We start from the raw sequence: 24,790 nt of genomic DNA, 5'->3' as shown, positions 1-24,790 counted from the left end.
CGGGTTGGGCGCTGGCAATCCTGCAGCGAGTAACTCACCTCCTGACTCCCCAAAGCTGTCAACCATCTGCAAGGCACAAGTCAGGAGTATAATGCAATACTCTCTACTTGCCGGGATGAGTGCAGTTCCAACAGCACTCAAAGGCTCAACACCACCCAGGACAAAGCAGCCCGCTTGGTTGCTCCCACCTCCACAAACATTCATTCCCTCCACCACCGACACACAGCAATAGCCATGTGTACCATGTACAAGATGCACTGCAGTAACTCACCAAGGCTCCTTAGGCAGCACCATCCAAACCCATGACCATGACCATAAATTCATAGAATCCCTACAGTGCAGAAGGGGCCATTCAACCCATCGAGTCTGCCCCAACCCTCTGAAAGAGTGCTCCACCCGTGCCCACTTCCCCACCCTATTCTTGTCAGTGCTGGGACCTTTGCTGTTTGTAGTATATGTTAATGATTTGGAGGAAAATGTAACTGGTCTGATTAGTAAGCTTGCGGACAACACAAACGTTGGTGGAATTGCGGATAGCGATGAGGACTGTCAGAGGATACAGCAGGATTTAGATTGTTTGGAGACTTGGGGGGAGAGATGGCAGATGGAGTTTAATCCGGACAAATATGAGGTAATGCATTGTGGAAGGTCTAAATAGGTGGGAAATATACAGTAAATGGCAAAACCCTTAAGAGTATTGGCAGGCAGAGGGATCTGGGTGTACAGGTCCACAGGTCACTGAAAGTGGCAAAGCAGGTGGAGACGGTAGTCAAGAAGGCATACGGCATGCTTTCATCAGACAGGTATACAAATTGGCAAGTCATGCTGTAGCTGTAAAGAACCCTACTTAGGCCACACTTGGAATATAGTGGTCAATTCTGGTCGCCACACTACCAGAGGGCAACATGGTGGCACCATGGTTAGCACTGCACCTCACAGCTCCAGGGACTGTCTGTGTGGAGTTTGAAATTTCTCCCCGTGTCTGCATTGGTTTTCTCCGGGTGCTCCGGTTTCCTCTCAGTTCAAAGATGTGCAGGTTAGGTGAATTGGCCATGCTAAATTGCCCGCTAGAGTCCAAAAGGTTATGTAGGGTTACGGGGTTAGGGTGGAGGTGTGGGATTAAATTGGGTGCTCTATCTAAGGGCCGATGCAGACACGATGGACCGAATGGCCTCCTGCAGGGATATGATGGGCATGGACAGAGTGGATAGTCAGAAGCTTTTTCCCAGGGTGGAAGAGTCAATTACTAGGGGGTTTAAGGTGCGAGGGGCAAAGTTTAGAGCAGATGTGCGAGGTAAGTTTTTTACACAGAGGGTAGTGGGTGCCTGGAACTCGCTGCCGGAGGAGGTGGTGGAAGCAGCGATGATAGTGACGTTTCAGGGGCATCTTGACAAATACATGAATAGGATGGGAATAGAGGGATTCAGCCCCAGAAGTGTAAAAGGTTTTAGATTAGACGGGATGCATGGTCGGCGCAGGCTTGAAGGGCTGAAGGGCCTGTTCCTGTGCTGTACTTTTCTTTGTTCTTTATATCCCGTTAACCGAACCTACACACCCCTGGACACTCAGAGACAATTTAGCCGGGCCAATCCAGCTAACCTGCACATCTTTGGAGCGTGGGAGGAAATCGGGGCACATGGGGAGAACGTGTAGACTCCGCACAGCCGCCCGAGGCCGGAATTGAACCCGGGTCCCTGGTGCGATGAGGCAACAGTGCATACTACTGTGTGACCGTGCCGCCTCCATCTAGTAGGCCAAGAGTTGGGATCAGCACCACCTGGAGGTTCCCCTCCAAATTACTCACCATCCTTACTTGGAAATATATCGGCCGTTTCTTCACGGTCACTGGGTCAAAATCCTGGAACTCCCTCCCGAACAGCACTGTGGATGCACCTGCACCTCAGGGACTGCAGCGGTTCAAGAAGGCAACTCACCACCACCTTTTATGAACATACATATGAGCAGAAGGAGGCCGCTCAGCCCCTCAAGCCTGCTCCGCCATTCAATAAGCATTGTTAGTAAGGAATGAAGTTAAATCGATAGCAAGGAGCAATATAGAATCATAAGGCATAGAATCTCTGTGGGTAGAGTTGAGGAATCGCAAAGGTAAAAAGACCCTGATGGGAGTTATGTACAGGCCCCCTAGCAGTAGTCAGGATGTGGGGCAGTAAATAAATCAGGAGATAGAAAAAGCATGTAAAAAAGGCAATATCACAATAATCATGGACAACTTCAATATGCAGGTGGACTGGGAAAATCAGATTGGTAGTGGATCCCAAGAAAAGGAATTTGTGGAATGTCTAAGAGATGTTTTTTTGGAGCAGCTTGTCGTAGAGCCCACCAGGGAACAGGCAATTCTGGATTTGGTGATGTGTAATGAGGCATACTTGATTAGGGAACTTAAGGTGAAGGAACCCTTTGGGAGCAGTGACCACAATATGATAGAATTTACCCTGCAGTTTGAGAGGGAGAAGCTGGAGTCAGATGTAACGGTATTACAATTAAATAACAGTAAGAAGACTTACAAAACACCAAATTAAAGTCCAACAGGTTTGTTTCGAATCACAAGCATTCGGAGCACTGCTCTTCCCTCAGGGGAATGAAGAGGTGGGTTCCAGACCTCTTCACTGAGGAAGGAGCAGTGCTCCGAAAGCTAGTAATTCTATATGTTTCTGGAACCCACCTCTTCATTCACCTGAGGAAGGAGCAGTGCTCTGAAAGCTGGTGATTCGAAACAAACCTGTTGGACTTTGATCTTGTGTTGTAAGACTTCTTACTGAGCTCACCCCAGTCCAACACCGGCATCTCCACATCACAATTCAATACACAGACACGAGGGAGCAGCTGGCCAGAGTTGATTGGAAAAGGAGACTAGCAGGGAAGACAGTAGAACAGCAATGACAGGGAAAACCCCTGTCATTGCTGTTCCACTGTCTTCCCTGCTAGTCTCCTTTTCCAATTATTTGGGGGTTATTAGGGAGGCACAGAGAAATTCATCCCAAGGAGAAGGAAACATGTTAAGGGCAGGATTGGATTGGATTGGATTTGTTTATTGTCACGTGTACCGAGATACAGTGAAAAGTATTTTTCTGTGAGCCGCTCAACAGATCATGAAGTACATGAAAAGAAAAGGAAATAAAAGAAAATACATAATAGGGCAACACAAGGGCAAGGCATCCAGGGTTGACGAGAGAAGTCAAGGACAGCATAAAAGTAAAAGAAAAAGCATACAAAGTGGTGAGGATTATGGGAAGCCAGAGGATTGGGAATCATTTAAAAGCGAGCAGAGGACAACTGAACCAGCAATAAGGGGGTGAAGATGAAATATGAGTGCAAGTTAGCTAGTAACATAAAAGAAGATAGGAAGAGTTTTTTTCAATATATAAAAGGTAAGAGAGAGGCAAAAATAGACATTGGAGCACTGGAAAACGTGGCTGGAGAAGTAATAATAGGAAACAAAGAAATGGCAGACGAACTGAATAGTTACTTTGCATCAGTCTTCACAGTGGAAGGCACCAGTGGGATGCCAGAGCTCCAGGAGAACCAGGGGGCAGAGGTGAGTGCAGTGGCCATCACTAAGGAGAAGGTTCTGGGAAACTGAAAGGTCTGAAGGTGGATAAGTCACCTGGACTGGATGGACTACACCCCAGGGTTCTAAAAGAGATAGCTGAGGAGATTGTGGAGGCCTTGGTGATGATCTTTCAGGAATCACTGGAGACAGGAAGGGACCCAGAGGACTGGAAGGTGGCTAATGTAACACCCGCTGTTTAAGAAGGGAGGGAGGCAGAAGACGGGAAATTATAGGCCGGTTAGCCTGACTTCGGTCATTGGTAAAATTTTAGTGTCTGTTATTAAAGATGAGATTGCTAAGTACTTGGAAGGGGGGGGTTTTGTGAAGGGGAGGTCGTGTCTCACTAATTTGATAGAGTTTTTCGAGGAGGTCACTAAGATGATTGATGCAGGTAGGGCAGTGGATGTTATCGATATGGACTTTAGTAAGGCCTTTGACAAGGTCCCTCATGGTAGACTAGTACAAAAAGTGAAGTCACACGGGATCAGGGGTGAGCTGGCAAGGTGGATACAGAACTGGCTAGGTCATAGAAGGCAGAGAGTAACAATGGAAGGATGCTTTTCTAATTGGAGGGCTGTGATCAGTGGTGTTCCACAGGGATCAGTGCTGGGACCTTTGCTGTTTGTAGTATATATAAATGATTTGGAGGAAAATGTAACTGGTCTGATTAGTAAGTTTGCAGACGACACAAAGGTTGGTGGAATTGCGGATAGCGATGAGGACTGTCAGAGGATACAGCAGGATTTAGATTGTTTGGAGACTTGGGCGGAGAGATGGCAGATGGAGTTTAATCCGGACAAATGTGAGGTAATGCATTTTGGAAGGTCTAATGCAGGTAGGGAATATACAGTGAATGGTAGAACCCTCAAGAGTATTGGAAGTCAGAGAGATCTAGGTGTACAGGTCCACAGGTCACTGAAAGGGGCAACACAGGTGGAGAAGGTAGTCAAGAAGGCATACGGCATGCTTGCCTTCATTGGTCGGGGCATTGAGTATAAGAATTGGCAAGTCATGTTGCAGCTGTATAGAACCTTAGTTAGGCCACACTTGGAGTATAGTGTTGATTTCTGGTCGCCACACTACCAGAAGGATGTGGAGGCTTTAGAGAGGGTGCAGAAGAGATTTACCAGAATGTTGCCTGGTATGGAGGGCATTAGCTATGAAGAGCGGTTGAATAAACTCGGTTTGTTCTCACTGGAACGAAGGAGGTTGAGGGGCGACCTGATAGAGGTCTACAAAATTATGAGGGGCATAGACAGAGTGGATAGTCAGAGGCTTTTCCCCGGGGTAGAGGGGTCAATTACATGGGGGCATAGGTTTAAGGCGAGAGGGGCAAGGTTTAGAGTAGTTGTACGAGGCAAGTTTTTTACACAGAGGGTAGTGGGTGCCTGGAACTCGCTACCGGAGGAGGTGGTGGAAGCAGGGACGATAGTGACATTTAAGGGGCATCTTGACAAATACACGAATAGGATGGGAATAGAGGGATACGGACCCAGGAAGTGTAGAAGATTGTAGTTTAGTCGGGCAGCATGGTCGGCACGGGCTTGGAGGGCCGAAGGGCCTGTTCCTGTGCTGTAAGGGGGAAAGTGTAAGGCAGAGAAACCATAGTCAAAAATCAAAAAGGGCGACAGTACAAGGTACAGTGACTGAGGGGAGCTCAGTGAATAGGACCAGGAATACTAAAAGGAATAAAACAGGAAGTGAAGACATTAATGGTAAGCGACGCGGCAGGTTGTTACATGAAGATATGGGTTCAACGACAAGGAAAATTAGGAGAAAGGTTAAGAGGAAATATAACTTAGGAGAGGTTACTGATCGAGGTGTTAAGATTCAGAACAGAGGTAAAAAAGCCAACATAAGTGTACTTTACCTGAATGCTCGTAGTATTCGGAATAAGGTAAATGAGTTGATGGCGCAAATCATCGTGAATGACTATGATTGAGTGGCCATGACTGAAACATGGTTAAAGGATGGTCACGACTGGGAGTTAAATATCTGAGGGTATCAAACTATTCGGAAGGACAGAGTGGATGGTAAGGGAGGTGGTGTAACTCTGTTATTTAAGGATGACATCCGGGCAACAGTAAGGGATGACATCGGTGCTATGGTGGATAAGGTTGAATCCATTTGGGTGGAAATCAGGAATAGTAAGGCGAAAAGGTCACTGATAGGAGTAGTCTATAGGCCACCAAATAGTAACATTATGGTGGGGCAGGCAATAAACAAAGAAATAACGGATGCATGTAGAAATGGTACAGCAGTTATCAGGGGGATTTTAATCTACATGTCGATTGGTTTAACCAGGTCGGTCAAGGCAGCCTTGAGGAGAAGTTTATAGAATGTATCCGCGATAGTTTCCTAGAACAGTATGTAATGGAACCTACGAGGGAACAAGCGGTCCTAGATCTGGTCCTGTGTAATGAGACAGGATTGATTCAGGATCTCATAGTTAGGGATCCTCTCGGAAGGAGCGACCACAATATGGTGGAATTTAAAATACAGATGGAGGGTGAGAAGGTAAAATCAATCACGAGTGTTTTGTGCTTAAACAAAGGAGATTACAATGGGATGAGAGAAGAACTAGCTAAGGTAGACTGGGAGCAAAGACTTTATGGTGAAACAGTTGAGGACCAGTGGAGAACCTTCCAAGTGATTTTTCACAGTGCTCAGCAAAGGTTTATACCAACAAAAAGGAAGGACAGTAAAAAGAGGGAAAATCGACCGTGGATATCTAAGGTAATAAGGGAGAGTATCAAATTGAAGGAAAAAACATACAAAGTAGCAAAGATCAGTGGGAGACTAGAGGACTGGGAAATCTTTAGGGGGCAACAGAAAGCTACTAAAAAAGCGATTATGAGAGTAAACTTGCTCAGAATATAAAAACAGATAGTAAAAGTTTCAACAAATATATAAAACAAAAAAGAGTGGCTAAGGTAAATATTGGTTCTTTAGAGGATGAGAAGGGAGATTTAATAATGGGAGATGAGGAAATGGCTGAGGAACTGAACAGATTTTTTGGGTCGGTCTTCACAGTGGAAGACACAAATAACATGCCAGTGACTGATGGAAATGAGGCTATGACAGGCGAGGACCTTGAGAGGATTGTTATCACCAAGGAGGTAGTGATGGGTAAGCTAAAGGTAGACAAGTCTCCTGGACCTGATGGAATGCATCCCAGAGTGCTAAAAGAGATGGCTAGGGAAATTGCAAATGCACTCGTGTTAATTTAGCAAAATTCACTAGACTCTGGGTGGTCCCGGCGGATTGGAAATTAGCAAACGTGACACCACTGTTTAAAAAAGGAGGTAGGCAGAAAGTGGGTAATTATAGGCCAGTGAGCTTAACTTCGGTAGTAGGGAAGATGCTGGAATCTATCATCAAGGAAGAAATAGCGAGGCATCTGGATGGAAATTGTCCCATTGGGCAGACGCAGCATGGGGTCATAAAGGGCAGGTCGTGCCTAACTAATTTAGTGGAATTCTTTGAGGACATTAACAGTGCGGTCGATAACAGGGAGCCAATGAATGTGGTATATCTGGATTTCCAGAAAGCCTTTGACAAGGTGCCACACAAAAGGTTACTGCATAAGATAAAGATGCATGGCATTAAGGGGAAAGTAGTAGCATGGATAGAGGATTGGTTAATTAATAGAAAGCAAAGAGTGGGGATTAATGGGTGTTTCTCTGGTTGACAATCAGTAGCTAGTGGTGTCCCTCAGGGATCAGTGTTGGGCCCACAACTGTTCACAATTTACATCGATGATTTTGAGTTGGGGACCAAGGGCAATGTGTCCAAGTTTGCAGACGACACTAAGATAAGTGGTAAAGCAAAAAGTGCAGAGGATACGGGAAGTCTGCAGAGGGATTTGGATAGGCTAAGTGAATGGGCTAGGGTCTGGCAGATGGAATACAATGTTGACAAATGTGAGATTATCCATTTCGGTAGGAATAACAGCAAAAAGGATTATTATTTAAATGATAAAATATTAAAACATGCTGCTGTGCTGAGAGACCTGGGTGTGCTAGTGCGTGAGTCGCAAAAAGTTGGTTTACAGGTGCAACAGGTGATTAAGAAGGCAAATGGAATTTTGTCCTTTATTGCTAGAGGGATGGAGTTTAAGACTAGGGAGGTTATGATGCAATTGTATAAGGTGTTAGTGAGGCCACACCTGGAGTATTGTGTTCAGTTTTGGTCTCCTTGAGAAAGGACGTACTGGCACTGGAGGGTGTGCAGAGGAGATTCACTCGGTTAATCCCAGAGCTGAAGGGGTTGGAATACGAGGAGAGGTTGAGTAGACTAGGACTGTACTCGTTGGAATTTAGAAGGATGAAGGGGGATCTTATCGAAACATATAAAATTATGAAGGGAATAGAAAGGATAGATGCGGGCAGGTTGTTTCCACTGGCGGGTGAAAGCAGAACTAGGGGGCATAGCCTCAAAATAAGGGGAAGTAGATTTAGGACTGAGTTTAGGAGGAACTTCTTCACCCAAAGGGTTGTGAATCTATGGAATTCCTTGCCCAGTGAAGCAGTAGAGGCTCCTTCATTAAATGTTTTTAAGATAAAGATAGATAGTTTTTTGAAGAATAAAGGGATTAAGAGTTATGGTGTTCGGGCCGGAAAGTGGAGCTGAGTCCACAAAAGATCAGCCATGATCTCATTGAATGGCGGAGCAGGCTCGAGGGGCCAGATGGCCTACTCCTGCTCCTAGTTCTTATGTTCTTATTATGAAAGAGGGCAAATGGCAGTCCCCAGAGAGAACAAAAGGTGTTGAAAGGCCAAACAACAGAGAAACTAACATCAGAGGATGAACTGTAGATGTGGGGGGAGGGGAAGGAGGAAGCAAAGAAGAGAAAAGTTAAGGAAAGGTGGATAAGATTGGGGGTGGGGGATTAAATATATATTAAGAAAGAAAGAAATGGTAAAAGACAGTTAAAATGAAATGGGATGAAAACAAATGGGTCGAGGTGGGTTCGAGCTGATCATCTGAAGTTGTTGAATTCGATGTTGAGACCGGAAGGCTGTAGCGTGCCTAACCGGAAGATGAGATGTTCCTCCAGTTTGCGTTGAGCTTCACTGGAACATTGCAGCAGATCAAGGACAGACATGTGGGCATGGAAGCAGGGTCTTGTGTTAAAATGGCAAGCAACGGGAAGGTCAGGGTCCTGAATGCGCACAGACCGAAGATGCTCAGCAAAGCGATCACCTAGTCTGCATTTGGTCTCTCCGATATAGAGGAGATCACATTGGGAGCAGCGAATGCATTGGACCAAATTGGAAGAGATGCAAGTGAAACGCTGCTTAACCTGGAATGAGTGTTTTGGGCCTGGGATGTTAAGCATGGAAGAGGTAAAGGGGCGGGTGTTACACCTTCTGCGATTGCATGGGAAGGTGCCATGGGCGATGGGAGAGGTACTGGGTATGTTGGAGGAGTGGACTAGATTATCTCGGATGGAACAGCCTCTGCGGAATGCTGACAGAGGGAGTGAAGGGAAGATGTGTTTGGTGGTGACATCACGCTGAAGTTGGCGAAAATGGCGGAGGATTATGATTTGCATACGGAGGCTGATGGGATGAAATGTGAGAACGAGGGGGACTCTATCCTTGTTCTGGGAGGGAGTGGAGGGAGTGAGGGTAATGGTGCAGGAGATGGACCGCACATTGTTGAGGGCCCTGTCCACAACTGTAGGTGGGAAATCACGGTTGAGGAAGGTACTTAAAAGAATGGACAGGGTAGATGCAGGTATGATGATTCTCTTGGTTGAGAGTCCAGAACTAGGGGGCACAATTTCAAAATAAGAAATATAGGATTGTGAATCTTTGGAATTCTTGGCCTTAGTGGGCTGTGGATGCTCAGACGTTGCGTATGTTCAAAGCGGAGATTGATAGATTTCTGATTGACAATAACATAAAGGGTTATGGGGAGAGTGTGGGAGGAATAGGCATTGAAGTGTCCAATCAGCCGCAATCGTATTGAATGGCAGATCAGGCTTGGCAGGCCGAATGGTCTACTCCTGACCGTTTGTTTCCTGGCCAGCAACGCCCACATTCTGTAAAACAGGGAAGAAAGGGAAATACCTCAGTCTTTGGCCTCCATTCACAATTCCTCTGCGGCTATTGATGTGCTGTATGGTTCCCTCATCTCCAATTTTGAGGAAATTTCCATCCCGGTACCCTCCTCACTATCATTCTCACCGATCAAATCCAAGAGTTACAGACAAAGAACAAACAAGAACAATAAACAATACAGCACAGGAACAGGCCCTTCGGCCCTCCAAGCCTGTACCGGCCATGATAACAACCTTTGCCAAAACCCTCAGCACTTCGTTGTGCCGTATCCCTCTCTGGCCATCCTATCCATGTGTTTGTCAAGATGCCTTTTGGATGCTGTTAATGCATCTGCTTCCACAACCGCCCCTGGTAACGAGTTCCAGGCACTCACCACCCTCTGCGTAAAAAATCGGCCTCTTACATCTCGTCTAAACTTTGCCCCATGGACCTTAAATCTATGCTCCCTGGTGACCGACCCGTCCACCCTGGGAAAGAGTGCCTGCCCATCCACTCTATCCTTGCCCCTCATAATCTTGCAGAACACGATCAGGTCATCCCTCAACCTCTCTTTTTCTAATGAAAACAGTCCGAGTCTATTCAACCTCTCCACATTGCTAACACTCTCCAGACCAGGCAACATCCTGGTAAACCTCCTTTGCACCCTCTCCAAAGCTTCCACATCCATCTGGTAGTGTGGCGACCAGAATTGTGCGCAATATTCCAAGTGCGGCCTTACCAAGGTTCTATACAACTCTAGCATGACTTGCCAGTTTTTATACTCGATGCCCTGTCCAACGAAGGCAAACATTCCGTATGCTTTCTTGGCTACCTTGTCCACTTGTGTTGCCCCCTTCAAAGATCTGTGGACCTGTAAGCCCAGATCTCTCTGACGTTCTATATTCCGAAGAGTTTTGCATTTACGGTATATTTCCCCACTACGTTAGACCTACCTAAATGCATTACCTCACATTTGTCCAGATTAAACTCCATTTGCCATTTTTCTGCCCAAGTCTCCAACCTATCTTTGTCCTGCTGTATCCTCTGACAATCCTTAACACTGTGGCTTTTCACAGTAACTTCATTGCAGTGATACTGTAAGCCTACTTGTGGCAATAAAGATTATTAATATTATCTGCCACTCCACCAACCTTGGTGTCATTCGCGAACTTACTAATCGGACCAGCTATATTTTCCTCCAAATTGTTTATGTATAGTACAGAGGCCCCAGCACAGATCCCTGGGGGACACCACTAGTCACAACCTTCCATTCAGAAAAACACCCTTCTACTGCTACCCTTTGCCTTCTGTGACAGAGCCAGTTCTGCATCCATCTTACCACCTCACCACTGATCCAATGTAACTTCATCTTTTGTACCAGTCTGCCATGAGGCACCTTGTCAAAGGCTTTACTGAAGTCCATGTAAACAACATCCACCACTCTCCCCTCATCAATCATCTTTGTCACCTCCTCAAAAAACTCGATCAACTTAGTGATAGTGGAGTTACATTAGCCACCTTCCAATCTGCAGGAACTGCTCCAGAGTCTATAGAATCCCGGAAGATGACCACCAATGCATCCACTATTTCTAGAGCCACTTCCTTAAGTACCCTGGGATGTAGATCATTAGGCCCTGTGGATTTATCAGCCTTCAATCCCATCAATTTCCCCAACACTATTTCATTATTCATATTGATCATCTACAGTTCCTCCTCACTAAGCCATGCATTCCCCAACATTTCTGGTGTCTGATTTTTGTCCTAATTTGTGAAGACAAGACCAAAGTATGTGTTTCGTTGCTCAGCCATTTCTTTGTCCCCTATTATACATTCCCTGTTTCTGACTGTAAGGGACTTACATTTGTCTTCACCAATCTTTTTCTCTTCACGTACCTATAGAAACTTTTACAGTCAGTCTTTATGTTCCCTGCAAGCTGGCTTTTAAAGCAGACCAAGGCAGGCCAGCAGCATGGTTCAATTCCCACACCAGCCCCCACCCCCCCCCCCCCCCGAACAGGCGCCGGAATGTGGCGACTAGGGGCTTTTCACAGTAGCTTCATTGAAGCCTACTTGTGACAATAAGTGATTTTCATTTCATACTCTATTTTCCCCTTCCTAATCAATCCCTTGCTCCTTCTTTGCTGAATTTTGAACAGCTTCCAATCCTCAGACCTGTTTGTTTTTCTTGGCCAGTTTGTATGCTACTTCCTTGGATCGAATACTATCCCTAATTTCCCTTCTAAGCCATAGATTGGCCACCTTTCCCATTTACTTTTGTGCCAGACAGGAATAAAGAATTGTTGCATTTTCTCCACGCGCTCTTTGAATGTTTGCCATTGCCTATCCACTGTAATCCCTTGAAGTAACATTCCTCAATCGATCAAAGCCAACTCATGCTTCATTTTATCGTAGTTTCCTGTGTTAAGATTCAGGACCCTAGTCTCAGAACCAAATAGTCTCCAGCTTGATGAATAATTCTATCATATTATGGTCGCTCATCCCCAAGGGGTCTCGCACAACTAAATTGCCAATGATTCCGTTCTCATTACACAGTACCCAGTCTAAGATGGCTTGTTCTCTAGTTGGTTTCTCAACATATTGATTCAGAAAACCATCCTGCATACACTCCAGGAATTCCCCCTCTATGGTATTACAACTAATTTGATTTGCCCAATCTATATGCAGATTAAAATCACCCATGATTACAGTTGTTCCTTTATCACACGTGTCTCTAATTTCCTGTTTAATGCCATTTCCAACAATATTACTGCAGTTTGGGGGTCTATATATGACTCCCACTAATGTGTTTTGCTGTTTCTCAGCTCTGCCCATACAGATTCCGCATTGTCAAACCTAATATCCTCCCTCACTGTTGTGTTAATTTCCTCCTTGGCCAGCAATGCAACCCCACCGCCTTTTCCTTTCTGTCTGTCTTTCCAAAATACTGAACACCCCTGGACATTCAGTTCCCATCCCTGGTCACCCTGCAGCCATGTCTCCATAATCCCGACTATATCATACCCTATTTGTGCGATTAGTTCACCACTTTATTGCAAATGCTCTGCGTGTTAAGGCACAAAGCCTTGAAGCTTGTCTTTTTAATATTAATCGTCCCGTTCTCAATATTTTTCACTGAGACCCTATTTGAATCTGGCTCTTGGTTTAACTGCCTATCACTTTTTTTATTCCTCTTTCTGTCTTTTATTTTTGTCCTTATTTCCTCCTACTCTGTAGGGGTAGTGAGTGTGTTTCGGCCGCACTGATTAGCTGTAGGGGTAGTGAGTGTATTTCGACCACGGTGATTGGCTGTAGGGGTAGTGCATGTGTTCCAACCACAGTGATTGGCTGTAGGGGGTAGTGAGTGAGTTTCGCCCACAGTGATTTTCTGTGAGGGTCAGTGGGTGCGTTTCAGCTGCAGTGATTGGCTGTAGGGGTCAGTGGGTGAGTTTCGACCACAGTGATTGGCTGTAGGGGTCAGTGGGTGCGTTTCAGCTGCACTGATTGGCTGTAGGGGTAGTGCGTGTGTTTTGACCACAGTGATTGGCTGTAGGGATAGTGAGTGTATTTCGACCACAGTGATTGGCTGTAGGGGGTAGTGAGTGAGTTTCGCCCACAGTGATTTTCTGTAAGGGTCAGTGGGTGCGTTTCAGCTGCAGTGATTGGCTGTAGGGGTCAGTGGGTGAGTTTCGACCACAGTGATTGGCTGTAGGGGTCAGTGGGTGCGTTTCAGCTGCAGTGATTGGCTGTAGGGGTAGTGAGTGTGTTCCGACCACAATGATTGGCTGTAGGGGTAGGGAGTGTGTTTCAACCACAGTGATTGGCTGTAGGGGTCAGTGAGTGTGTTTCGACCAGAGTGATTAGCAGTAGGGGTAGTAAATGTGTTTCGACCACAGTGATTGACTGTAGGGGTAGTAAGTGTGTTTCGGTGGCAGTGATTGGCTGTAGGGGTGAGCGGGTGAGTTTCAGCCGCAGTGATTGGCTGTAGGGGCGAGCGTGTGAGTTTTGGGCTCAGTGATTGGCTGTAGGGGTCAGTGGGTGTGTTTCAGCTGCAGTGATTGGCTGTAGGGGGGTCAGTGGATGTGTTCCAGCCACAGTGATTGGCTGTAGGGGTCAGTGGGTGAGTTTCAAAGAACAAAGAAACTTACAGCACAGGAATAGGCCCTTCGGCCCTCCCAGCCTGCACCAATCCAGATCGTTTAGCTAAACCTGTCACTTATTTTCCAAGGATCTACTTCCCTCTGTTCCCCGCCCATTCATATATCTGTCCAGATGCATCTTAAATTATGCTATTGTGCCCGCCTCTACCACCTCCGTTGGCAAAGCGTTCCAGGCACCCACCACCCTCTGCGTTAAAAAACTTTCCACGCACATCTCCCTTACACTTTCCCCCTCTCACCTTGAAACCGTGACCCCTTGTAATTGACACCCCCACTCTTGGAAAAAGCGTGTTGCTATCCACCCTGTCCATACCTCTCATAATTTTGTAGACCTCAATCAGGTCCCCCCTCAACCTTCGTCTTTCCAACGAAAACAATCCTAATCTACTCAACCTTTCTTCACAGCTAGCACCCTCCATACCAGGCAACATCCTGGTGAACCTCCTCTGCACCCTCTCTAAAGCATCCACATCCTTTTGGTAATGTGGCAACCAGAACTGCAGTATTCCAAATGTGGCCTAACCAAAGTCCTATACAACTGTAACATGACCTGCCGACTCTTGTACTCAATACCCTGTCCGATGAAGGCTAGCATGCTGTATGCCTTCTTGACCACTCTATTGACCTGCGTTGCCACCTTCAGGGTACAATGGACCTGAACTCCCAGATCTCTCTGTACATCAATTTTCCCCAGGACTCTTCCATTGACCATACAGTCCGCTCTTGAATTACATCTTCCAAAATGCATCACCTCGCATTTGCCTGGATTGAACTCCATCTGTCATTTCTCTGCCCAACTCTCCAATCTATTTATATTTTGCTGTATTCTCTGACATTCCTCCTCGCTATCTGCAACTCCACCAATCTTAGTATCATCTGCAAACTTGCTAATCAGGCCACCTATACCTTCGTCCAGATCATTTAAGTATATCACAAACAACAGTGGTCCCAGCACAGATCCCTGTGGAACACGACTAGTCACCGTTCTCCATTTTGAGACACTCCCTTCCACCACTACTCTCTGTCTCCTGTTGCCCAGCCAGTTCTTTATCCATCTAGCAAGTACACCCTGAACCCCATACAACTTCACTTTTTCCATCAACCTGCCAAGGGAAACTTTATCAAACGCCTCACTGAAGTCCATGTATATGACATCTACAGCCCTTCCCTCATCAATTAACTTTGTCACTTCTTCAAAGAATTCTATTAGGTTTGTAAGACATGACCTTCCCTGCGCAAAACCATGCTGCCTATCACTGATAAGTCTATTTTCTTCCAAATGTGAATAGATCCTATCCCTCAGTATCTTCTCCAACAGTTTGCCTACCACTGACGTCAAGCTCACAAGTCTATAATTCCCTGGATTATCCCTGCTACCCTTCTTAAACAAAGGGACAAAATTAGCAATTCTCCAGTCCTCCGGGACCTCACCCGTGCTCAAGGATGTTGCAAAGATATCTGTTAAGGCCCCAGCTATTTCTTCCCTCGCATCCCTCAGAAACCTGGGATAGATCCCATCCGGACCTGGGGACTTGTCCACCTTAATGCCTTTTAGAATACCCAAAACCTCCCCCTTCCTTATGCCGACTTGACCTAGAGTATTTAAACATCCATCCTTAGCCTCAACATCCGTCATGTCCCTCTCCTTGGTGAATACCGATGCAAAGTACTCATTAAAAATCTCACCCATTTCCTCTGACTCCACGCATAAATTCCCTCTTTTGTCTTTGACTGGGCCAATCCTTTCTCTAGTTACCCTCTTGCTCCTTATATACAAATAAAAGGCTTTGGGAATTTTCTTAACCCTGTTAGCCAAAGATATTTCATGACCCCTTTTAGCTCTCTTTATTGCGCGTTTGAGATTTGTCCTACTTTCCCGATATTCCTCCAAAGCTTCATCAGATTTAAGTCACCTAGATCTTATGTATGCTTCCTTTTTCATCTTAGCTAGTCTCACAATTCCACCCGTCATCCATGGTTCCCTAATCTTGCCATTTCTATCCCTCATTTTCACATGTCTGTCCTGCACTCTAATCAACCTTTCCTTAAAAGACTCCCACATTTCAAATGTGGATTTACCCTGAAAGAGCTCCAAAAATACATTCCCTAGCTCCTGCCGAATTTTGTTATACTTGGCCTTTCCCCAATTTAGCACTCTTCCATTAGGACCACTCCTGTCTTTGTCCATGAGTATTCTAAAACTTACGGAATTGTGATCGCTATTCCCAAAGTAATCACCAACTGAAACTTCAACCACCTCGCCGGGATCATTCCCCAATACCAGGTCCAGTATGGCCCCTTCCCGAGTTGGACTATTTACACACTGCTCTAAAAAACTCTCCTGGATGCTCCTTACAAATTCTGCTCCATCTACGCCTCCAACACTACATGAGTCCCATTCAATGTTGGGGAAGTTAAAATCTCCCATCACGACCACCCTATTGCTCCTACATTTTCTATAATCTGTCCACATATTTGTACCTCTACTTTACGCTCGCTTTTGGGAGGCCTGTAGTAAAGTCCCAACAATGTTACTGCACCCTTCCTTTTTCTTAGCTCTATCCATATTGCCTCAGTGCCCGAATCCTCCATCGTGCCCTCCTTAATCACAGCTGTGATATCATCTCTGATCAGTCATCCAACTCCTCCACCCCTTTTGCCTCCCTCTCTATCCCTCCTGAAGCATCTATACCCTGGGATATTTAGTTGCCAGTCTTCCCTCAACCAAGTCTCCGTAATACCAATAACATCATATTCCCAGGTACTAATCCAAGCCCTAAATTCATCTGTCTTACCTGCTACACTTCTCGCATTGAAACAAATGCACCTCAGACCACCTGTCCCTTTGCGTTCATCATCTCTTCCCTGTCTACTCTTCCCTAGTCACATTGAGTTTATTATCTAGTACCTCACTGGCTTTAGTTGCTGCCTCTTTACTGACCTCTAACTTCCTAATCTGGTTCCTATCCCCCTGCCACATTAGTTTAAAACCTCCCCAACAGTGTTAGCAAAAGCACCCCCTAGGACATTGGTTCCAGTCCTGCCCAGGTGTAGGCCATCCGATTTGTAATGGTCCCACCGCCCCCAGAACCGGTTCCAATGTCCCAAAAATCAGAATCCCTCCCTCCTGCACCATCTCTCAAGCCACGTATTCATTCTGACTATTCATGAATTTCTACTCTGACTGTCTCGTGGCACTGGTAGCAACCCTGAGATTACTATCTTTGAGGTCCTACTTTTTAACTTATCTCCTAATTCCCAAAATTCTGATTGTAGGACCTCATCCCGTTTTTTACCTATATCATTGATGCCTATATGCACCACGATAACTGGCTGTTCACCCTCCCCCTTCAGTATGTCCTGCAGCCGATCTGAGACATCCCTGACCCGTGCACCCGGGAGGCAACTTATCATTCGTGAGTCTCGTTTTCGACCACAGAAATGCCTGTCTACTACCCTTACGATTGAATCCCCTATGACTATAGCCCTGCCAGTCTTTTTCCCGCCCTTCTGTGCAGCAGAGCCAGCCACGGTGCCATGAGCCTGGCTACTACTGCCTTCCCCTGGTGAGTCATCTCCCCCAAAAGTATCCTCCTGTTTTGGAGGGAGATGACCGCAGGGGAAACCTGCACTGCCTTCCTGCTCTTTCTCTGCCTTTTGGTCACCCATGCCCTGTCTCCCTCACCAACCTTAATCTGCGGTGTGACCAACTCACTGAACGTGCTATCCACGACCTCCTCAGCATCGCGGATGCTCCAAAGTGAGTCCATCCGCAGCTCCAGAGCCGTCATGCGGTCTAACAGGAGCTGCAGCTGGACACACTTCCCGCACATGAAGGAGTCGGGCATCGGCCGCGTCCCTGAACTCCCACATTGAGCACGAGGAGCATAACACGGGTCTGGGATCTCCTGCCATTTTTACACTTTACCTTAACTGATTACAAATATAATACCAAATAATGAATAAGTGAAAGGAATAAGGAGTTTACTTACCAATCACAATACTTACCAACCCAGGAAGAGTTAAATTTCTCCCAGCTACTTACCTTCCCAACAGACACTGCTCCCGCCGAAAATCTGAAGGCCGCTTCTCCTGCAAGGTAAGTTTTTAAAGGGTAAACTTACCTTCCCGACAGACCCCTGGCCACTGCTCCCGCCGAAAATCTGAAGCTATAACCTGCGGATAAAAGAAAAAGAAAAGAGAGAGCTTACCTGATATTCACTCACCCCCTTAGGTTAGAGGAGGTGGAAGGGTGGGAGACACTACAAGTGTAGTGTCTCGGGTTTAGCAACTGCCCAACGTAAATAGAGGTAAAAGTCAAACACTTAAGCACCTACCTGATTCCCAAGCTGCACTCCGGCTCCCTCTCTCTCTCTCTCCCGCTCCCGGAAATGAAGGTTGCTGGAACCTGGGGGCATGTTTAAACATGTAGCTGAATCCCAAGCTGCACTCGCTGCGCTCCGGCTCCCTCGCTCTCTCCCGCTCCGAAAAATGAAGCCCACTGGAACCTGGGGGCAAGTTTAAACACCTACCTGAATCCCAAGCTGCACTCGCTGCGCTCCGGCTCTCTCGCTCTCTCCCGCTCTGAAAAATGAAGGCCGCTGGAACCTGGGGGCAAGTTTAAACACCTACCTGAATCCCAAGCTGCACTCACTGCGCTCCAGCTCCCTCCCTCTCTCCCCCGCTCCTGGAAGGAGGAGGTCGATGGAGAGGAATCCTCCGCAGCCACAGTGATTGGCTGCAGGGGTGAATGGGTGTGTTTCAGCTGCAGTGATTGGCTGTAGGGGTGAGTGAGTGAGTTTCAGCCGCAGTGATTGGCTGGAGGGGTGGGCGGGTGAGTTTCAGCGCAGTAATTGGCTGTAGGCGGTCAGTGGATGTGTTTCAGCAGCAGTGATTGGCTGTAGGGGGTCAGTGAGTGCGTTTCTGCTGTAGTGATTGGCTGGAGGGGGTGGGCTTAAGTGGGTTGTTCTTTCCAAGGGCCGGTGCAGACTCGATGGGCCGAATGGCCTCCTTGTGCACTCTAAATTCCTTGTGTATGGGTATGAGTTTCAGCAGTGATTGGCTGTAGGGGTCAGTGGGTGAGTTTCAGCCGCAGTGATTGGCTGCAGGGGTCAGTGGATGAGTTTTGGCTGCAGTGATTGGCTGTAGGTGTCAGTTGGTGAGTTTCAGCCGCAGTGATTGGCTGGAGGGGTGAGTGGGTGAGTTTTAGCCGCAGTGATTGGCTGTATGGGGTCAGTGAGTGCGATTCTGCTGCAGTGATTGGCTTAGGGGTCAGTGGGTGGGTTTCAGCCGCAGTGATTGGCTGGAGGGTGTGGGCTTAAGCGAGATGCACTTTCTAAGGGCCTGTGAGGACTCGATAAGCCGAATGGCCTCCTTCTGCACTCTAAATTCTATGTGTATGGGTATGAGTTTCAGCCGCAGTGATTGCCTGTAGGGTTGAGTGGGTGAGTTTCAGCCGCAATGATTGGCTGTCGGGGTGAGTGGGTGAGTTTCAGCCGCAGTGATTGGCTTCGGGGTGAGTGGGTGCGTTTCAGCCGCAGTGATTGGCTGTAAGGGTGAGTGGGTGAGTTTCAGCCGCAGTGATTGGCTGGAGGGGTGAGTTTCAGTCGCAGTGATTGGCGGGAGAGGTGAGTGGGTGGGTTTCAGCCGCAGCGATGGCTGTACATCTTGAATTCACGGTGGAATGTATGAGCTGACTCACTGAGCTGGGTTTTGGGATTATTTAACAAATTGAGTTGGCACTATCCTATCTAAATGTTGGCTTTTTCCTTTTATCTCCCACTGATCTTTACACCACTCATTTACATCCCAAATTGCTCATTTCACATACACTACCTTCCCCCTCCCCACATCTCCCTCACCATCCCTCTTGCCTCTTTCCTCTCCCCTCTCTCTCTTTCCCTCTCTTGTCATTCGCTCTCTCACCCTCCCTCTCCTCCCACTCACTCTCCTCCCCCTTGCTCTCTCTCCTCTCACTCTGTCTGCCTCTCTTCTTCCTCTCTCTTTCCTCTCTTCTACCTTTGTCTCTCTTCTCCTTCTCTCCTCCCACCTCTCTCACTTCTCTCCCTCTCTTCTCCCCACTCTCTTTCAACTCACACCTCTTCTCCCTCTCTCCTCTCACTTCCTTTCTTCTCCCCCACTCTCTTTCCTCTCACTGCCTCTCTTCTCTCTCTTTCCTCCCACTTCTCTTCTCCCCCCTCTCTCTCCTCTCCCTCTCTTCCCCTCACTCCCCCCTGTCCACTCACTTTCTCTCTTCCGTTACTCTCTCTTCTCTCCCTCTCTCTGACCTTCTCTGACCATTCCTCTCTCCTGCCATTTGCTCTCCACTCCATTCTGATTCCCCAGCTCACAGCTCTGTTACCAGCCCAACAGCAGCTCCTCCTCCAGCAGGCGCAGGCCCAGTTGCTGGCAGCGGCTGTCCAGCAGAGCAATGCCGTAGCAGCTTCCCAGCACGCAGCCCTCGAGCCACATCAATCCAGCAGTCACCAGCAGACAGGAGCATTAGCACTAACCCAACCAATCCAAATCACCACCCAGGTAAGCAGCAACAGACAGCCAGAGAGCGGCTGAAACAGGAGGGCTCACAAACTCACACAAACAAACTCACACACAAACTCACTCACACACTCACTCACACACTCACTCAAACTCACCCACAACCTCACTCACAAACTCACATACAAACTCAGTCACAACCTCACATACAACCTCACTCAAACTCACTCATAAACTCACTCACAAACCTCACTCAAACTCACTCACAAATTCACTCAAACTCACTCACAAACCTCACTCAAACTCACTCACAAATTCACACATAAGCTCACTCAAACTCACTCACAACTGTACTCAAACTCACTCACAAACTCACACACAACCTTACTCAAACTCACTCACACAAACACACACAAACTCAATGACAAACTAAATCACACACAACTTACTCACAAACTCACTCACACAAACTCACACTCACAACCTCACTCAAACTCACACACACACACAAACTCACACACAAACCCATACACAAAGCCACACACACACTCACACACAAACTCACTCAAAGTCACTCAAACTCACACTCTAAAACTCACACTCATACAAACACACGCACATAAATGCACACACAAACTCACATCCACACATCTCTAACAAACTCACACACAAACACAAACTCACTCAAATACAAACACACACAAAACTGACACTCACAGAAACTCACATACACACAAACTTAAACAAATTCACACAAACTGACACACACAAACTCACATACACACAAACTCGCACACGCACAAACTCACACACACACACACTCAACTCACACAACTCTAACGAACTCATGCACAAACTCACACACACACACTTTCGCACACAGACTCACACTCTGTCAAACTCACACACAAACACACACACTCAACTCTAACAAACACACACACACAAACTCACACACACGAACTCTCACACACACAAACTCAGACTCACAAACTCTTACGCACACAAATACACACCCACAACTCTCACACACACGCAAACTCTCACACACTCAAACTCGCACACAAACTCACACACACACTCAAACACACACACACACACAAACAAACTCACTCACAAACACACACTCAAACGCACACACAAACGCACTCACAAATTCACTCACAAACCTCACTCAAACTCACACACAACCTCACTCTCAAAATTCACACACAAGCTCACTCAAACTCGCTCACAAACTCACACACAGCCTTACTCAAACTCACACACAAACACACTCACAAATACACACACAAACACACTCACAAACTCACACTCAAACGCACACACAAACCCACACACAAACTCACACACAACTTCGCTCTCAAACTCACACACAAACTCACACACAACTCACTTAAACTCACTGATGCATACTCACACACAAACTCACACACAAACACACACAAACCCATATACACACTCACTCACAAACTCATTCACAAATAGTCACACAAACTCACTCACAGACTCACACTCGTACACAGACTCACACTCATACACAGACGCTCACTCACACAGACACACACAAACTCACATGAACACAGACACACACACTAATACACAGACTTTCACACGTACACAGACACTCACACACAGACACAGATTCACACTCACACACAGGCATAGACTCACTCACACACACAAACTCACTCAAACCCACACACACACTCATATTCACACACACACTCACTCTCAAACACACATTCACACACACTCTCACACACAAACACACATTCACTCTTAAACACACATTCTCTCACACACGCAAATATATACTCTCACACACACACTGTGTTGCTTACACGCACACTCTCTCAAACACACTCACACATTCTCTCGCACACATACACACATGCTCAAACACATTTACATACTCACACACACACACACAATCACACACGGTCTCACAATCACACACACTCACACAATCATACACGGTCTCACAAACACACACACTCACACACAAACTCAACTCTAACAAACACACACACAAACAAACTCACACACACACACACAAACTCACACACACACTCACAAACTCACATACACAAACTGACACTTTCACACAAACTCGTGTACACACAAACTCTCGCACACAAACTCTTGCACCCACAAACTTTCACACAAACTCACACACACAAACTGACACTCTAAAACTGACACTCATACAAACAAGCACACAAATGCACACACACACTCAACTAACAAACTCAAACACACACACTCAACTCGAACAAACTCACACGCAACTCATACACACACAAACTCTCTTACAAACTCACACGCTCACACAAAAACATACACACAACGCACTCTAACAAACTCACATAAACTCACCCACACACAACCTCACATACACACACACACAAGCTCATACACACAAGCATCGGATTGGGTTCGACAAGGACTTTCCTACCCTGAGGAACTTTACGAAGAACAGGCCTTCTGGGTTGTAAGTGATCAAACACAGACTCACACTCAAAAAATTCACACAAACCCATACACAAACTCACGCAGACACGCAAACTCACACTATCACAAACGCACACACACTCACAAACTCACACACAGACGCACACAAACTCTCACACACACAAACACAAACTCTCACACACACAAACACTCGCACACATAAACTTGCACACAAACTTGCACACACAAACTCCCGCACACATAAACTCGCACACACAAACTCTCGCACACAAAATCACTCTCTAAAACTGAAACTCATTCAAACACGCACACACAAATACACACACACACAACTCTAACAAACTCACACACAAACTCACACACAAACAAACTCACAGACACAGAAACACAAACAAACTCACATACACAAACTGACACTTTCACATAAACTCTCGTAAACACACAAACTCTCGCACACACACACAAACTCTTGCACACACACAAACTCTCACACAAACTCACACTCTAAAACTCACACTCATACAAACACATGCACACACACAAACTCACACACTCACTCATCTCTAACAAACTCACAACAAGCACAAACTCATACACACACAAACTCACTCAAATACAAACACACACAGAACTGACACTCACACAAACTCACACACACAGACACAAGCTCATAAACACAATCTTAAACAAATTCACACAAACTGACACACACACACACAAACTCACATTCACACTCAAACTCACATACACACAAACTCTTGCACACACACAAACCTTCACACTCACACAAGCTCTCGCACACACAAACTCACACACACAAACTCACGCTCTAAAACTCACGATCATACAAACACACGCACACACAAATTCACACACACACTCAACTAACAAACACACACAAACACAAACTCATACACACTTAGCTCTCATGAACTCACATTCACGCACAAACTCACACACACACAACTTACACACACAGACTCACGCTCTGTCAAACTCACACACAAACACACGCACTCAAGTTTAACAAACTCACGCACAACCTCACACAAGCTCACACACAAACTCTCATGCACACACAAACTCGCGCACACACAAGCTCACACACACACAAACTCTTGTGCACATACAAACTCACACACACAAACTCGCACACACAAACTCTCGCACACACAAACTCACACACAAACTCCCACACACACAGACTGACACTCTAAAAACGACACTCATAGAAACAAGCACACAAACGCACACACACACTCTCAACTAACAAACACAAACACAAACACACACACTCAACTCTAACAAACTCACACACAAACTCATACACACACAAACTCTCTTACAAACTCACAAGCTCACACAAACACATACACAAACTCACGCAGGCACACAAACTCACACACAAACTCACACTATCACAAACGCACACATACTCACAAACTCACACACACACGCACACAAACTCTCACACACACAAACTCTCGCACACAAACTCGCACACACAAACTCTCGCACACAAAATCACTCTCTAAAACTGAAACTCATTCAAACACGCACACACACAAATTCACACACACACGCAACTCTAACAAACTCACACATAAACTCATACACACACAATCACTCACAAACGCACACGCTCACACAAACTCACACGCGTACACAACGCACTCTAACAAACTCACATAAACTCACCCACACACAACCTCACACACACACACACAAGCTCATACACACAAGCCTCGGATTGGGTTCGACAAGCACTTTCCTATCCTGAGGAACTTTACGAAGAACTAGCCTTCTGGGTTGTAAGTGATCGAACACAGACTCACACTCAACAAATTCACACAACCTCATACACAAAGTCACACAGACACACAAACTCACACACAAACTCACACTATCACAAACTCACACTATCACAAATGCACACACACTCTCACACACAAAATCTCTCACACACAAACTCTCACACACACAAACTCTCACACACAAACTCTCACACACAAACAAACTCACACTCTAAAACTCATACTCATACA

At 46.3% G+C, this 24,790-nt stretch overlaps 1 protein-coding gene across 1 annotated transcript in view; it reads left to right on the top strand.

Annotated features, from left to right (window-relative positions):
- Positions 1–24,790, top strand: part of pou2f2b (POU class 2 homeobox 2b) — a 1,400,389-nt gene that overhangs the window by 1,001,156 nt on the left and 374,443 nt on the right. The window contains exon 6 of the mRNA XM_072470112.1: positions 20,121–20,312. Within this exon, the coding sequence (XP_072326213.1) occupies positions 20,121–20,312 (192 nt within the window). The remainder of the gene's footprint in view (positions 1–20,120; positions 20,313–24,790) is intronic.

Source organism: Scyliorhinus torazame, chromosome 12, assembly GCF_047496885.1.
Source record: "Scyliorhinus torazame isolate Kashiwa2021f chromosome 12, sScyTor2.1, whole genome shotgun sequence".
Lineage (NCBI taxonomy): Eukaryota > Metazoa > Chordata > Chondrichthyes > Carcharhiniformes > Scyliorhinidae > Scyliorhinus > Scyliorhinus torazame.
The sequence above is the reverse complement of the archived record's forward strand: the minus strand, read 5'-3'. Positions and strand labels throughout refer to the sequence as shown.